The following is a 17930-nucleotide window of genomic DNA, read 5'->3' as shown; positions in this document are numbered from 1 at the left end:
AGCGTGGCCAATAACAAATTGTTGGTCTGGTCTAAAATAAAAGGCACCTCTTAGGACAGGGAGGAATGGACGTGGGAGGGAGACCAAAGCCGTAAGCTTTCATAAACACTGTTCCATGAAAATCTTGTGCCATAATAGGGGGTCTCCTAACAACGCTCAGAGACTACAATTCCCAGGATTCTTTGGGGGAGGGCCTGAATGGTTAAAGAGGCATGATACTGCTTTAAATGTGCTGTGGCAGATGGGACCTTTGAGTGTGTCTACCCAGCTGTCCTTGAGCTTTAACAGTGCCTCTTGCTCGCTTGGATGAAGAGGGTGTGCACTTAGAAACCGCTGGCTTCCGTGTAGTTGGAATGTGGCCTCTTGCACAAGGGTAGCCCATTGGTTTCATCCCACATTTTTACCTCTGGGAATTCCCACTGTGTTTTGGCTATGCCCACCATTCACATGTGGGCGCCCCTGAAGGTTGCACCCAAGGAGATACTTTAGTCGGGCAGGAAAAGGCCCCACCTCCACCCCTGTACTAGACTCTAGCTGAAACAGAAGCACGAGGGCTGTCTTAAAGCGCTTCTCAAAAGTGCTGTTTGAAACAGCCACATACATCTTTCATGTAAAGGAGAAGGGGGCAGATGCTTCAAACAGCACTTTTGCAAAAGGCTTTAAACTGCACATTTGGCAGGTGTGCACATCCCTGTCCCCTTTTCAATCCTGTGATGACATAATGCTGTCATGTGATTGGCAAGTTGTTAAATATGGTCCACGGTGTTCGTCCCGAAACAATAAAGCTCCACCCACACCCATGCTAAAGGATAGGGAATAAGATGATCAACTGCATCTAATTGGCATATTTATTAGCCAGCAATCTCTTGTTTAGCCTTCAGAGATGGAATACATTGGCATAGAAATGATCATTCAACAGAACACCCATGAGTCATTTAAAAAGTGCTTTTTTTTAAGTGAGGATTTCATTTGACCAAGTGTGATATCAGTTCCCTCATGGGACAAATCCAGTCATAAGTAATTGTTTGACATTTCCCCGTTAACAATGGACACAAGTGTGCAGCTAATACATTGGGAATGTGGCAGGATGGAAAGAGGCGAAGCAAATTCTGAGTAACAAATTACCAGCAACAGTTGCACAGCTTCTAAAACAGGAGAGGGAGTATTTTTTCAGCCTGGGGTCCACCTTCCCTTCTTTTTGTGGGGCCAGAGGTAAAAGTGCGTGGAACAATAGATGTGACTATCCCTTGTGCAGTAGATTGTGATTCAGCCACACAAAATTCAGAGGTTTCTACTCACATACACACTTCTCCATCCTCCGCCCAAGCGTTATCATTGCTCAAAGACAAATTCTAGTAAAATGTTTGAGAGGGCATGGATTGGGGCCAGTGAAAAGATGTGGCCTGGAAATAGGTGTGGTTGTGTGAGAGTCCCAATGGCCAGATAGAGAGCATGGAAGATCACATTTGGTTCTGGGATTGAGGTTCCACACCCCTGTTCCTTGGGATACCTATACAGTGGTACCTCGGGTTACAAACGCTTCAGGTTACATACGCTTCAGGTTACAGACTCCGCTTACCCAGAAACAGTGCTTCAGGTTAAGAGCTTTGCGTCAGGATGAGAACAGAAATCATGCTCCGGCAGCGTGGCAGCAGCAGGAGGCCCCATTAGCTAAAGTGGTGCTTCAGGTTAAGAACAGTTTCAGGTTAAGAACGGACCTCCGGAACGAATTAAGTACTTAACCTAAGGTACCACTGTATAGCAAAATGTGATCTATACAGGATTGGGGGGGGGGGACCTTGGCCCTCCAGTTGTTTCTGGACTATCCCCTCAATGGTTGGCAATGATGGGAGTCTCATCTCAGTAACATCTGGAAAGCCAAATGTTTCCCACACCTGCTGTATGGCGACTGAGCCTCCAAAGTCAAGCTGATTTGCAATTTTGGTGAAATCGGGCAACAGCTAAGGGATGCACAGAAGCCCCTCTGTGAAACTTTACTTGCCAAAGCTCTTTTGGGTACCCATGAAATTGCTTATGGCACAATCCTAGAGCTATCTACTCACAAGTAAGCCCTGTTGAGTTTATTGGACTTTCCCCCCAAGTAGGTAGGAAGGCAGGCATAAGATTGCAGCCTTAGATGTTTCATCCGGGTTCCACACACATGTCTAAACATCCTTGAGATTGGGAGACCAGTTGTGGCCCCACCTTGATTTAACACAATTAGAAGTTGCCATATACCTGCCAATGGGAGAGGAAGGAGAAACAAACCGGTGCTGCTTCCCCACCCCTACCACCCCACCCCACCCCACCTTCCACAAATGGGGAGTGGAAGTGACCTGTGACCCAGCAGATGTTTCCGTACTGCAGTTCCAACCATCCTTGACCATTAGCTATACTGGCCAAGGCTGATGGAATTTTGAGCCCAGAACATCTAAAGGGCCATAGACTTACAACTTACAACACAGAACATCAATTTCCCCCCATTTAAATAGTATTTATGTATTTATATTAAATTTGTATACCGCTCTTCTTCCAAAGATCTCTAGGAGGTTCACAGCATAAAAAAAATACAAAATAAAAACACAAAGGACATAATAAAAACAAATACAAAACAAACCCATTACTACACCATCCCTTCCATGGACATATTTTAAAGGACATAGTCTGTTAATCAGCCAAAGGTCTGGTTGAAGGGGAATGCTTTTGTCTGGCTCCTAAAGATGTATCATGAAGGCACCAGACAAGCCTCCTTGGGGAGAGCATGCCACAACTGGGGAGCCACTGCAAAAAAGACTCTGTTCTTATTTTTTTATTTTTAAAAAATATTTATTGAGATTTTACACTAAACATAGGTTTTTAAAAAATTAAAAGTAGTTAAACCAACAATTACACATAGAAAAAAAAGAAAAAAAAACCAAAGCTAACAAGGAAGTTACCAAAAAAGAGACCTAAAAAGAAAAAAGAAAGAAGAAAAATAAAAACAGTGTGATACAAAATACAAAAAAACAGGTAGTTGAAAAAATAGAAAAAGGAGAGAGAGAAAAAATCTTAAAAAAGAAATAATCCATTTTTCAATATCTTCAAGTTCATTTGCTTAATTCCTTGACCTCCTCACACTTCCCCTTTTTGTATTCCCGTTTACAAAGTCCTTTCAGCAAATCCTTACCCTCTTTCATTTATCTTTACTCTATATTCTTAACCTATTATAACTATATATTTTCATCCATATAACTATCTATATTTACATATTCTTATTAGCCTTAATACCAAAACCACTTATTTTCAGTCCAACATCATTTTAACATTCATTAATTTTACAGTATTTCTGCAGATAGTCTTTAAATTTCTTCCAGTCTTCTTCCACCATTTCTTCTCCCTGGTCTCGGATTCTGCCAGTCATTTCTGCCAATTCCATATAGTCCATCATCTTCATCTGCCATTCTTCCAGAGTGGGTAAATCTTGTGTAGTGGGTAAATCTTGTGTTCGTTCTTATATTGTCACCATCTGGACCTGTCATGGAGGAAGGACACAGAAGGTCCTGAGGTTATGATTGATGGGGAGAGGTGGTCATTGAAGTCACTGCCAGACTATAAAATGCTTTTATGTATTATGGTTTAGCATAAGCTGAATCACATGTTCTAAATGGTATGTCTTGAACACTGTAGTTTCAGAAAGCGAGTCCATTGCGGTTTGCTTTGGTAACTGAAGATCTAAGAGCTCATGAAAATGTTGCATTTTGTGCTATTTTAATATGGCATTAGGTTGCTACTTCCATTTGTAATTGGAGCTGAAGACCCTGAACACTGGGGAAAGCAGAAGATATTGAAATAAATTGATGTTGATGACATCAAGTGAGAAAACTATTTTTGTGTTCTTCGTACCACAGAGACAGCACATTTAGCCGACAGAGAGCCAAAGATTGTGCATCCCAGATGATGCACTTGGGGAAAAGAAAGCAATTATATACATTCATACATCTCGCTCGCCATTCAGTTCTGCAAAGTGGCCCTGCAGATGTTGTTGGACTCCAGTTCCCATCAGCCCCAGAAAACATTGTAAATGGTCAGAGATTATAGGATTTGTAGTTCAAAATAAAAAATCTGGAGGGCTACAGGTTGCCCAACCCCAATCTAAATAAGAGATAACATTTAAATACTGCATATACACACGTCCTCTTTTGTCTCTCTCTCTCTCTCTCTCTCTCTCTCTCTCTCTCTCTCTCTCTCTCTCTCTCTCTCTGTGTGTGTGTGTGTGTGATAGTCTTATGATATTTAAATGTTCTTCTGGTCTGTCTCAACGCCTACAGACTTCTTTCAAAACTATTCCCTTGTTTTGAAAGCAGTCCAGTGGCTACTGGAAATAGTTACAGCCACAAATTCCATCAATGCCTCTCAGAAAGAGGTTGACACAAAGCATCAATTGTCAGAGATTTATGTAAGGAGTGAAAACTCTGGAAATGTTGGCTGCATTGAAAAGTGACTAACCAGAGTGAGAGTTTTTACGTGTAATTCTGTATATAGGAAAAGAAGCGAGATATGCTCAATGTGTGGTGTGGTTCGTTCTGATTTCCGGAACCTGTTTTTGAGCCCCTTGTGGTGTGAGGCTGCATAGTCACAGAACAGAACAGCTGATGGAGAAAACCAATTCATATTCAGTCCTGCAAAGCCACTCACCAGGAAGAAAATGCCACAGATTCATCCATACCGTTCATTTCATTGTAAGATTCCCAGCTCTCTGTTGACCATATTACTTTCTCCTCCAAATCAATGCCTTCCCACATTTGCCCCTCTCTCAATCCATATTTTCTCATACCCTGTCCTTTTTATAGTATCTCTAGTATGAAAAAATCCAGAGGTCAGGAAGCTTACTATCCACGTTAAACAACAGTATGACTGGGCCCTGAGTAGATAGCCAACGTGATGTTTCATCAATAGCTCAAATCCGTGCCATTTGTGATCCAGCCAGAGCACACCAGCCTTGTATCTTGAGCTACGGTGCAGACAGAGAACCGTTCTGGACAATGTCCCAGGGGCCACATGCTGCTGGTGGAAGGGACCAGAGGGAAAAGTGGGGCTGAGCAACAAATGTGACTTTCACCTTTGGACAGCAAGCTAGTTTCTTCTTCACTCACATGCCTCTCTGACCTTCATCCCGGCAAGCAAAAAGCATAATCAGAGATCAAGGTCGTATAGTAGTACGGCTAAATCGCTCAAGGAGGGTTCAAAGCAGGGCTGTGGCTAGGAACAGATAGAGAGACATATGGACCTAACCTTCCCCATCCCTGTCTTGCATAAAGGTAAAGGTAAAGGGACCCCTGACCATTAGGTTCAGTCGTGGTCGACTCTGGGGTTGCAGTACTCATCTCGCTTTATTGGTCAAGGAAGCCGGTGTACAGCTTCCGGGTCATGTGGCCAGCATGACTAAGCCACTTCTGGTGAACCAGAGCAGCGCACGGAAATGCCGTTTACCTTCCTGCTGGAGTGGTACCTATTTATCTACTTGCACTTTGACGTGCTTTCGAACTTCTAGGTGGCAGGAGCAGGGACCAAGCAACGGGAGATCACCCCATCGCAGGGATTCGAACCGCCGACCTTCTGATTGGCAAGCCCTACGCTCTGTGGTTTAACCCACAGTGCCACCCATGTCAAATCTCCTGATTTTGCAGTCCCAGGGAAACAGCAACATGTCCACACTGGAGAGCTGCATTCCCCGAGGTGTGCAGGCTTGCTTCAGTCAGTGGTTCTCAGAGAGCAAGTCAAGAGAACCCTGAATGGGCAGTGCCTTCAATTTGTTTTCTCACTTTCCAACAAGTATATACCTTGAGTCTTCCAGAATGCAGCAACTAAACCATTGGTACAATACAGGAAGCTGTATGTGCCTTCGTTCCTTGCGTTGACTGTTTGTCGGCAAGAAATCATTTGTTTCAGCCAACCTATCAGGAGCACATATAAACTAGTTACATAGATTTGTTTTTGTTTTGTTAAATTTATTTGTATGTCATTGATAATTGTTTTATATCATTTTATGTAGATAGATAATTTATTATGGTCGAAGACCAGCTCACATAACATAACACAATAAAAACTGTGTTCATAAAGATAAAATACACAATCAGAGTATCTGAAGAAGTGTGCATGCACACGAAAGCTCATACCAAGAACTAACTTAGTTGGTCTTTAAGGTGCTACTGGAAGGAATTTTTTTATTTTGACTATGGCAGACCAACACGGCTACCTATCTGTAACAATCAGAGCAGATTGCAGCAATAGCTCATGAGTTAAAATTGAGATATATACATACACCCATACAACTGAAATTTGGGCTACTGTAAAAAATTGACCCTGAGGTGCCCCAAAGGGCAACTTCAGCATTTCCCTAGTAAGCTATTTTATTCTAGAGGATGTTCTGTGCCTACAAATTTGGGCGCAGAATCTGGCTACCAGCCAGGTTGTCTTATGATCTTTGCCTAAGAGGAGAGAATTAAGTTTAGACTTGTCTGAAATATTGGTGAACCTCTTCAGCAAAGGATCAATGGTGTCTCTACGAATCTCAACACAAAAAGGGCATCTAAAAAATATATGTTATATCATTTTATGTACAACAGTTAGGGGTTTTTTAATTAAGTTTTTAATGAATTTTTTACAAAAACAACAAATTGACATAACCCTCTAAATTCTCCCAGGCTTGGCACTTCAGAGAAATCCTTATCTGTGGACCCGAATGACTCTGTTTGCTTTGAGATGTAAATCCCTGGAACTGGATTTAAAGTGAGCTCTTCCAGATGGGATGTCTGTCATTTTTCTCCTCTGTTCTCACTTGACGCTGCCCAGGAGCACAGAAGTGTCCAGTCTTGGGTTTATGTCTGGCAGGGTGTGAACGGGTTAACTACCTGAAAAGTCAACATTTCTCAATTTCATTTTTTTAAATTGTTCATTTAATTTTTAATTTAATTGAGCACTTACTGTTCCCAACCCTAACCCTGCGGAAAGCCATCTAATTAGACTTTAATTTGATTTTGACCTGTTTTTAGGAGGTAATTTAATTATTGATTTTATACCAATGTTATATATCTGATGTTAGCCGCCCTGAGCCCAACTTCAGCCGGGGAGGGCAGGATATAAATAGAAGACGATGATGATTTTATTTTAAAAAGCAGGCACCGTTCAGACAGAAAGCAGTGTTCACATGTTGCATTCAACGAGTGTATGAGGGCCACTTGGTATTATACTTGAGTAGTTGCCCATGGTGCCCACAGGTGGATCAGGACCACGTTGCTTTGGTTTTGGGGCATATTTCAATTCCATATCTATTATGAGGTTAATAGCCTTTGTTTTTCACTCCTGTGGGTGGGACAATTGTTTGATGGCTTGTTTGATCATTCCAGCTTCGGGGAGACAACTCAGACCAGAAGACACTGAGGCTGACGGCGAGGCTGATGCAGAAGATGACTCTGTGAGTAACACCAAACAGTTTTGCAGCCACCACTGAGATTTCTCAGCATCTTTTCCTTTACGACAGGAGCCAAAAAGAACAAGAAGTCAAACTAAAGCCTGAGTTTAATTCACAAACCATACTGACTCCCTTTTACGCCCTGAACTGGAATAGAATACGCAATTTTATTTGAAAGTCTCCAGTCCATATTAAAAGTAACCCAGAGCAGAAACCTAAAAATTGGGATATGACTGCCTGGTACTTAAAAATAATAAAGGTAAAGGGACCCCTGACCATTAGGTCCAGTCGCGAACGACTCTGGGGTTGCAGCGCTCATCTCGCTTTATTGGCCGAGGGAGCCACTGTACAGCTTCCGGGTCATGTGGCCAGCATGACCAAGCCGCTTCTGGAAAACCAGAGCAGCGCACAGAAATGCCGTTTACCTTCCCGCCAGAGCGGTACCTGTTTATCTACTTGCACTTTGACGTGCTTTCAAACTGCTAGGTTGGCAGGAGCAGGGACAGAGCAACGGAAGCTCTCCCCGTTGTGGGGATTCGAACCGCCGACCTTCTGATCGGCAGGTCCTAGGCTCTGTGGTTTAACCCACAGCACCACCCGTGTCCCTTTTTGTACTTAAAAATACTCAGGGCTAAAGCCCATGGCGCATATTTGCCTCTGGGCAAATGAAGATGGCTGGTGGGATCTTACCTGTGCTGCATTATACAGCACACCTGTTTAAAAGTGCGAGGGGCTTGGGTTGAGCTGTGAAGGGATAGACACAGGATTGGATGAGGTGTAAAATAAAGGGCTTTTTGTCAGTTGTAAAGGAGGAGTGGTGTGAGGAAAGTGGGGGGTTGGCAAAGGGATTGGTGAGTAGGTGGGGTTGGCAAACAGAGGCAGCAGCCCCAGTTATATGTAATAAATAATGGTTTGCATAGTCGATTTGAAAATTTTGGCTGTGGAAAAAGAAGAAGTTAGGTATGTCCGAAGAGTCCTGCTGGATCAGCTGAAAAATCCACCGTTATGTCAGTGGCCAGGCAAATGACTCTTAAAAACTCACAGCCCTGGTATGAAGGCATATGGCCTCTCCCACTGTTTGCCCCCAGGAAATGTCATTCACAGGCATACCACCTTTGATCCTGGTTTTACTGCCACTCCTTTACAGATACACATCTAATTCTTTTTTTAGTTTAGTCAGATTTTGCTGTGGGGAAGGTGATGCACTGATTTCAAAGGATTCCCTTCCTCTGCTGCTTCCTCTGCTTAAATTAGGGATGGGGAACATTTTTTAAGCCAGTAGCCACATTCCATCAGGAAAAGTGGGGGGAGGTTGCAAATGCGGCGGAGGGAGAGAGCTAAGGGTGGACAGAGCTGCAGCCAAATGTGGGCAGGGATACCTTAAGCTCTCTCTTTTGCCACCTCTTCTCTGGAAATGTCTGGCTTCTGTGCTGGGCACTAAGAAAGAGGCTCGTTGCAAAAACATAGTGGGCTGTCAGAGGAACAATAGAGTGACCTTGGGGGTAGAGGCTAGGAGGAGAAACAGAGACTGGGAAGGAAGGGATGCAGGCTAGACAAAAACCTACCATGCACCAGATCCTTGGCCCTGATTTAAACTCTTCAAATTGGCAGCGTCCATTTTTCATCAAGTAATATTGAATAGGGGGTACCTGTCGATGGTGGAAGGGGCTCCCTTGAGACTGCCTCCCTTCATTGGGGGTTTTTAAGCAGAGGTTGGATGGCCATCTGTCATGGATGCTTCAGTTGAGATTCCCGCATTGGGTTCCTTTCCAACTCTACAACTCTATGCTAAATTCTGTTGTTGTTCCACTCTTACAGGTCGACGAAGTGACAACTGAAAACATACGACCAAGACCACAAGGATCCTCTCCTGTTTATGAGTATTGCATAGAAGATGAATATTTTAACAAAAAGGCAAGACGTGACACAATGGGATTTTGTCTTTCACTGTTTCGCTAGTGTCAAATTCTCAGTTCTTTTGGACCATCGAGACAATGGCTTCCTTAGCCCTTTGAAGTTAAAGGCAAATGACATAGTGTTGTCCCAAATTCTAGAGGGAAAGCCAATGGACCATTAAGGCAGCTAAGCCCTGCAAGGAAAGAGTGGTGGTAGTGAGACCTTAATCACCATGATTATAAAGATAAGCCATCCCTCACTTGGCCGAGTACTTGGCTGAGATAAAACCATTGAAACCAAGCATATATGGCCAGCTGGAACATCTGAGCAAATAAAAGTGTATTTGCCTGGTGACAAAATGGCCCTATAGTTTATTTGCATTTTATGTGCTATTTATTTTTGACAATTCATATACTGCTTAATTACACTTTCATTGCATATCTTTAGGCACCATGTGCCTCTCCACCCACCCAAATCTTTGACTAATTAAACAATGTAGGGCTTTTTAAACTAAACATTGTTTTCTGTGCTATTATGTTACTTACAGTGTTCTTATACTGTAAACCGCCCTATGATCCTTGAATGAAATGCAGTATATAAATGGGAATAAATAGGTTTTTTTCCTGGTCCCTGTGTGTGGGTGTGTACACACACATACATATATACCTTTGAAGTCTGGAGAGAGGTGATAATTGTGTGCAGATAACTGATTATCGCATGTTTCAGACCCCTGAAATGAATTGTCCAGCTATTGTTAACTGCAATGCCACTCCCACCACAGAAAAATAGCTAGTGACTACATAATGACAGATGTGTGAGAAGTTTGGCATGATCTGTGGAAATCCATTTTAGCTTACTTAAAAATTACACCTCTGTTTGCAGCTTCAGCAAGATATAGAGAACAGACAAAGACGGGATTCTTCTATCAAAATGAGTGATTCACAGGTGAGCTTAAGGTGTCTGATAAACACTAGGTACGCCCTTCTGTACAGAAGAGCATTGTTTCGGAGCTCTTCAAACTGAATGATCTTCTCATTGATACCTGTCCCTGGAAGGGAATGCAACCACAGATTTACAAATACAAACTTTAACTGTTACTTGCCAAAGAATACTTCCCAAACTGGTTCCAGTTTGCGAAGCCACAGAGGGCCAGTCCATACAAGACTTGGGTGTGTGTAAGTTGTATGTTTGGAAAATATGCATGTACAGATCCCTGCAGATAGGTACACACTCACACAACTCGGTCTACACATGGTGTGGGCGCATGTGGGTGTGTGCCTGAGATATGCATTCAAGCCTCACTGCCTGTGTGAACCAGCCTATAGGCTTTCTGAAATCTCTTTTCCCCCCCCTGTCTTTCAAGGGAGCTTGTGATAGACCAAAGTCCCCACCCACAAATTCTCATTTGTCACAGAGCTGAAGATTCTACGTATACATATCCAGGGCTCTGTTGTACTCCATGCTAAGAATAATAATTAAATATCTATGTCCAGGACATCCAAACAATGATGGATTCTGCAACCAATAATTGCATTATTTATTCTACAATGTTTTCTTTTCTGCTTAGTTTATTTTGGTGTTGCTTGTAATGGGATGGGAAGAGACATGGCCACTTTCCCCTTTGGAAGTCATCTGAAACTGGAAAACACTCTACCCAGAAAACTTTTATGTTGACTCTGAGTATGTGCAAATAAGCCCAGCAGTTCCACAGTTGTCAGTGTAGTTTGCTGTTTTCTGGATGCCAAGGGTTTCAACTATTCAGTATAATGTCACGCTGACACCAAATTGTGTGGGAAGATCTCCACATAGATTTTTCACAATCAATCAAACTGTTTACCCAAGTTACCTTGGGGTTCAATTAATTTGCTGTAGAGCAGCCACACCTGTGAAACGAAACTGGATATGCAGGTGGCTGGAGCTGCGAAGAATGATATTGAATATACCCGTTGTACACCTAAGTGAACATTCGTTTTTCAAAAGGAGCCGGATTTAATAATATTCAAAGCATTGCAATAGTTGTGCTACTGTCTCTGGATGAGAGACTACTGACTTGAGGCGCAGTTAGTGTTCTGTTTTGGTTTAAAACCTGGATAAGGAAACTTTTTAGCCTTTCAGGGGCTAGAACATTCTAGAAGCTTTTGTAAATCTACACAATGCGCAGAAGTGCGCCTTCGATGCAACCACCCTTCAGCTGATGTTTACATGTTATGACAGGAATGGCTTGAAGTCTTCAACATACAGTATTAGAAATGAGTTTTGATAATGTACTTTTTGGTCCGACTAGGAATCTATGGAGGTTACCTTACAAACGGAAGTCGAATCTGGTGCAAGTGGATTTAGTGTGGCTGGTGGAGGAACCGAAGGATTATTTGTGAAGCAAGTGCTCAAAGAGTCCCCAGCATCAAAGTTATTCAGTCTGAGAGAAGGTACAGTAAAGTCTTATGTCACATTTATTTTTGTAAAATTAGCTATGAAAGTGAAACCTGGCCAGATGGGCAGGGTATAAATAAATAAATTATTATTATTATTATTATTATTATTATTATTAACCTAATTAAAAAGTTAATTAAAATGTTGGTCAAATTTATGCAACCTTTTTTTTTAAAGCACATTGGACAATCTATAGAGGAGGAGACAGTGGGCTTTCTCTTTTTTAAACAGATGGCTGAACAAATAGCAGTAGAAGAGCCGGGACTAACCTACTTACAGTGCAATCCTATAAATGTCTACTTAGAAGTAAGCCTTATTGAATTTAATAGGCCTTACTCCCAGGCAAGCTGGTATAGGACTGCAGTCTTAGTCAATTGGCTGTGATCTAAAATTATCTTGACAGATAGCCAGCTGTAGCTGGAGGGCTTAGAATCTGTAAAAAAACAACTGTACAAATAAAATCCTGCTCATGAATGCTCACACAACCTAAGGGACAATTCAAATGATCAGATACAGCAGTTTGGTACTCCAGGGTGATCCTCACACACACGAGACAACAACCTGTTTGATGGTCACTTGCAACCTGGTTTTGTGAATGCATGCATAAAGTGCCTTCGCTGCAGGATTATCTGAAGATCTCTCTGAAAACCAGCTTGGCCACAATTCCGCATGCACAAGTTTGGGATGCTTGTTATTTCCATCATATGACCTGATTTCTTGCAGCAAGGAGAGCTCCGGTGTCCATGCAGAATTACTGTAACTGGAAATTCTATGCAAGATGTCAATACTAGCATTTATTTCTGGGAGACATTCTGTGTAAATATTTTCATGAGCAGGTTGTTGAATCAAGACAGTAGAATATGCGTTTTTTAATGGTACAACAGGCTCCTTTTCAATGGATTTAGAAATGGCCACATCATAGCTGTCAACGTTTTCCTTTTTTTAAGGGAAATTCCCGTATTCTGAATAGGATTCCTTGCAAGAAAAGAGAAAAGTTGACAGCTATGGCCCACGTGGGTGGGTGGGTGGGTGGGTGGGGTGTTTGCTGTTGTTGATAGATGTCTTTGCATAAACAAGGCATCTAATTAACGAGCCCGATCTTTTGACACCCAATTAGTTTCTGCTGCCTCTTTTCACAGGTGATCAACTTCTAAGTGCCACGATCTTTTTCGATAATATCAAATATGAAGATGCACTCAAGATTCTGCAGTATTCCGAGCCGTACAAAGTACAGTTCAACCTCAAAAGAAAGCTCGCCAGGAAGGAAGATCTTGAAACAATGCATTTTGCAACCCAATCCAAAAAAGAAAAAATGAGTCAGGTAATGCACAGCTGTAAAATTACACTTCAGATCAAGGCATGGATGTTGGGGGAGGTATTAAACTGACCATCGCACGTGTAATTTTAGGACAGTGGTCTAGATCCGGTGATATATTGGGCAAACCAAAAGGCATTTCTGCTAGACCAAGGTAGCCCTGTCAAATTATCGCAATTTTTTCAACCCCACTGCAGCGCCTCTCCACTCCATTGCTGCACCACACATTTCTCCAACGGTGAGCCAAGAAACCTCCATCATGCAAACTAACACCCACTCATCTGTCTCTGGATCCAACCTTCAGGGGTGTGTTTTTTTTAGTGGAAGTGAAATTTGAGGGGATGCGGCCTTTGAGGCATTGAATTATTGAAGCCCTTTTTGTGTGGGTTCTTCAGTTTCTGTAAAAACACAGAAAGCCTCTCAGAATAGGGTGCACTCTCTCTCTCTCTCTCTCTCTCTCTCTCTCTGTGTGTGTGTGTGTGTGTGTGTGTGTGTATCACACTGGGTTGTCGGGCGTCTTTTTATTATAATTTATTTATTGAATTTTATACCGTCCTGGGGGAGGGCGTGGTCCTCAGGGCGGTTCACAGAATGAAATCAAGATATAAAACCACAAAATAAATTGTAAAAATAAAAACATCCCAATATCCCCCCCACCCCACATAAAAAACACATTTTAAAAGGGCATAGGATGTCAGTCAAATGAACCAAAGGCCTGGTTAATGTCTTGAAGACTTTTTAATTCTTGAGCAGCCAGTCATTTAAATGTTTTTGGGGGGTGAGGATTACAGTGGTACCTCGCAAGACGAATGCCTCGCAAGATGGAAAACCCGCAAGACGAAAGGGTTTTCTGTTTTGGAGGCGCTTCGCAAGACGAATTTCCTATGGGCTTGCTTCGCAAGAAGAAAGCCCATAGGGAAATCTCCGGGGACCTCTTTTAAATGCTGGTGGTGGGGAGCAAAGCCTTTCCCCCCCCTCCGGCCTTCAGAAGAGGTCCAGAAAGGCCGGCGGGGGCCGAAAGGCTTTGCTCCCCACCGCCAGCATTTTAAAAGCAGTCCGGGATAGCAGGGAAGCGCTTCCCGCTATCGCGGACTGCTTTTGAAGGCAGGCGGGGGGAGCAAAGACTTTCGCCCCCCGCCCGCCTTCAGAAGAGGTCCAGGACCTCTTCTGAAGGCGGGCGGGGGGCAAAAGTCTTTGTCCCCCCTGCCTGCCTTCCCAGGGGCTTTTACATCGCCCCGGACAGCGGAGAAGTCCTCCGCTGTCCCGGGCGATTTTAAAATGCCGCCCGCCAGCATTTTAAGATCGCCCCGGACAGCGGAGAAGTACTCCGCTGTCCCGGGGTTTTTTAAAATGCTGGGGGTGGGAAGAAAAGCCCTTGTCCCCCCCCCCCAGCCTTCAGAAGAGGTCGGGGGACAGACTGTCCCCGGACCTGGTCTGAAGGCGGTTTCCATAGGAACGCATTAATTGATTTTCAATGCATTCCTATGGGAAACCGTGCATCGCAAGACGAAAAACTCGCAAGAAGAAAAAACTTGCGGAACGAATTAATTTCGTCTTGCGAGGCACCACTGTACTACTTTTTAAATGTGCTTATATTGCTGTACACTGACCTGATGTTTCATGGGAGGGTAGTATGTAAATACTTTTATAAATAAAACAGATACATAAAGGGGGTATTTTTAAGCCCAAGGACAACTTTCCTTCATCGACAACTTCCTGAGGGACCTGACAGGCCCCCAGTAGACAGGGCCTGAGGTAAAAGTGCGGGCGGCCATAGACATACTTTGATGAGGAACATGGCTCTTTGTATAGCAGGCCACATTTTTATCCAAATTATCAAATGTGGTGACAGTAATAATAATACAACAAAACAACAACACCACAAACTGGCTTATAAGTATAAAACCAAATTTACTAGAATAATAGCTAGAATAGAGATAGACTTGTAACCATTCAAACAACAAACATATTAAGGTGCCAAGACAAAGCCTGGAGACACTGTAAACCTTTGAGTGGATAAATGTACAATTCTATCTTAACATTGTAAACGTACAGACTGGATAAATGAACCGTTCAACAAGTAACGCAAGTCCAATCACAGAATGGCAACCTCGTGCCGCCACAACAGCAAGGGTAGCACACTGGGAGAATATGAAAAAGTTTCAAAATACAGTCTGTATAATGTTTGCTGCACGTGTAATTTGTTAAAATAGAGTTGGTGGTTGCGTTTCTGGAACCAATGAGAGGAAATAAATTGCAGGAAACTCTGCAATAGTTGCTACGTTGAAATTGCAGAGGAATATTGTAATCGGAGGGCAAGAATGATGCCGAAAGCCAGGTGGAATCTGCACGCGTATTTTAAAAATACTGTGAAAACGTTTGTTGTTGGTTTTTTAAATAGAGTTTTGGAAAAAAAATACATTTAATTTGCCATAGCTCACTGTCGCCATCTAGTGTCACATTTGTATAGTGCACTTAAAATGTTTTATTTGCAGCTGTATAGCTGAGTCCCCAGTCTAGCATCAACCTTTTGCTGATGCATGCGAGTAAAGGCATTTCAGCCACACCAACTCGCATCATCTAACGTCTTAGCCTTTTGCACCAAAGTGGAGTGGAGCCCTGGCCTCATCAGTGCTGCTGACAGCATTTCGTTTTCTGAGGAGACAGAGCCTACTCCTGTTCTGTTTGTGTGTGGTCAGCTGCTGTAATGCTAGGCCCGATCCCCAGGTTAAGGGGTTGAGAAACAGGCCTCCTGTCAGCAGCTTCACGTTTCAGGTGAATCACAGCACTTGACAAGCTGAAGACTACTGGCATATTAGTATGGTGCCTAAGGACACTTTCTTGGAGCAGAAGTATCCCACCCACCCACCCCGAATTAATCGCTTCCTATGAAGCATCTCAAAGCAATTTCATGATACGATAAAAACCACAGACAGAAAAGCTGGTTACGTAAAGACAGTTGAAACAATTGCACATAGAAAGTGATTCCAAATAAATTCAAATACCAATTGGGATGAAAACCTCCACTTAGAAGGCTTGCGGAAAGAGGAAAGCCTTCAGCTGGCACAAAAAAAGACAATAAAAACCAGACCTGTCTGATAACTGGAAGAAGTTCAGTGCTGCCACACTAAGGGCCTATTTCTGACATTGTGCAGAGCAGACATCCTAATATGATTGTGTCAGAAACAGAATTGTAGAGCTCGAAGGGACCCCCAGGGTTATCTAGTCCAACCCCCTGCAATGCAGGAATATGCAGATGGCCTATATATATAATAATATATAATAGTAATATTTTTATTTATACCCCACCTCAGGTTGCCTCAGGTGGCTTCCAACACACAAATAAATAACAATAAAACATCAAGCATTAATAGTAACAATCAGATTCTATAGTACATAAAAAAGTCACAATAACTTTAAAATAAGAAATTTATATCAGATAAAGCACTATTCAATAATCCAATAGTATACGGTAAAATTAAACATCAGCAGATAATAATTTAACGGTTTCCACTTATCAATTCCAAGAAAGAATTACTAATCTATAATCAATAAAGTAACAGCAAATGCATAAAATAACAGCAAACGCACAAAACCATGTAAAAGGGTCAAACTGAGAAACAAGGACACACAACTCAGTTTTTAAAAACTATCCCTGAACTCCTCCCTTCCCAGCTGCTTTTGCTGTTCTCACAGTCATGGTCTGGGAAAGGCTCTTGGGAATGGAGGTTGCGACAAGGCAGGTGGAAAAGCCATTGCCTGCAGAAAGTCTCTTCCCCCCTCAGTTCTTCCTCTGGAGCAGAGCAGGTCTCCTATAAATATAGGTTGTGGTGACCTATGGAACACAATGCACACTCCAGTTGTGAGATGCGAGGATGCAAGACCAAGGTCCTCTTACACAGGGCAGGCTTATTATACACCCTTGTTTCAAATTAATTGAAACAAACAATGTAGTTTATTGTACAAAACTCACATATACATGTAGAAAACTCACATTTGTAACGGATATGACCTCCACTATTTTTAAGCAGCATTTGAACACGGTTTGGCATGGAGTCTACTAGTTTCGAACAGTCACTGTTGATTTTCGGATCCCTGTACCACACTTGAATCAGCGCCTGAATGAGCTTCTCCATAGTCGTACAGTCTACAGCACGGAGGCGACTTTTGCATATAGCCCACAAGTGCTCAATGGGATTTACGTCCAGGGAATTCCCTGGCCAATCAAGTACCTGTATTTGCTGCTCTGTCATGAATTTCTTCACCACTTTCAATGTGTGACAGGGGGCTAGGTCCTGCTGCAATATCCCAGTACCATCAGGATAGGTTTTTTTCCAGCTCTGCAATAACTCTCTTTCGTAGAACCTCAGTATATTGTGGCGAGCACATTATTCCTTCTATTGGCGGTAGGCTTCCGACACCATTATGACCAACTCATTTTTCGTGTTTGTTTTGAGTATAGGATTACGAGTAAGATAGAAAACATGCTTTCTTTCAATTAATTTTCACAAGGGAGTACACCTTTTCTTATTAACAGCTTCACACTGTGTCGTAGCGGCTAGGAACATTGCATCTAGGTTTCAGGAGGGGTACATCACTGGGGAATGGGAAAAGACTGCAAAATTGAGTAAGTTGTATTATCTACATGATATTTTTCAATAAGTGTTTGTCACCTTGAATTGCTAGAGGGACCTAATGGTCAGGGGCCCCTTTACCTTTTTACATTCCCGGAAGCATGAGGCTTTTATGGAATGTGAATCAGTTGTTTTGGAGACTTGTGCACACTCCTGTTTGCTCTGCTTCCAGTGACCTCCCAGCACTGGTTTGTGAAGCCGTGCA

The 17930-nt window shown here is 42.7% G+C and overlaps 1 protein-coding gene across 1 annotated transcript in view; it reads left to right on the top strand.

The window, feature by feature from the left end:
• The first annotated feature begins 7390 nt into the window (after positions 1-7390).
• AHNAK2 (AHNAK nucleoprotein 2) overlaps positions 7391-17930 on the top strand; it is a 33687-nt gene continuing 23147 nt past the window's right edge. The window contains exons 1-5 of the mRNA XM_081213485.1: positions 7391-7453; positions 9269-9364; positions 10229-10291; positions 11631-11772; positions 12916-13097. Of these exons, the coding sequence (XP_081069611.1) occupies positions 10277-10291; positions 11631-11772; positions 12916-13097 (339 nt within the window). The 5' untranslated portion in view covers positions 7391-7453; positions 9269-9364; positions 10229-10276. The remainder of the gene's footprint in view (positions 7454-9268; positions 9365-10228; positions 10292-11630; positions 11773-12915; positions 13098-17930) is intronic.

Source organism: Podarcis bocagei, assembly GCF_964188305.1.
Source record: "Podarcis bocagei genome assembly, chromosome: 1".
Taxonomy (NCBI): domain Eukaryota; kingdom Metazoa; phylum Chordata; class Lepidosauria; order Squamata; family Lacertidae; genus Podarcis; species Podarcis bocagei.
This window is presented reverse-complemented; position numbering and strand designations above follow the sequence as displayed.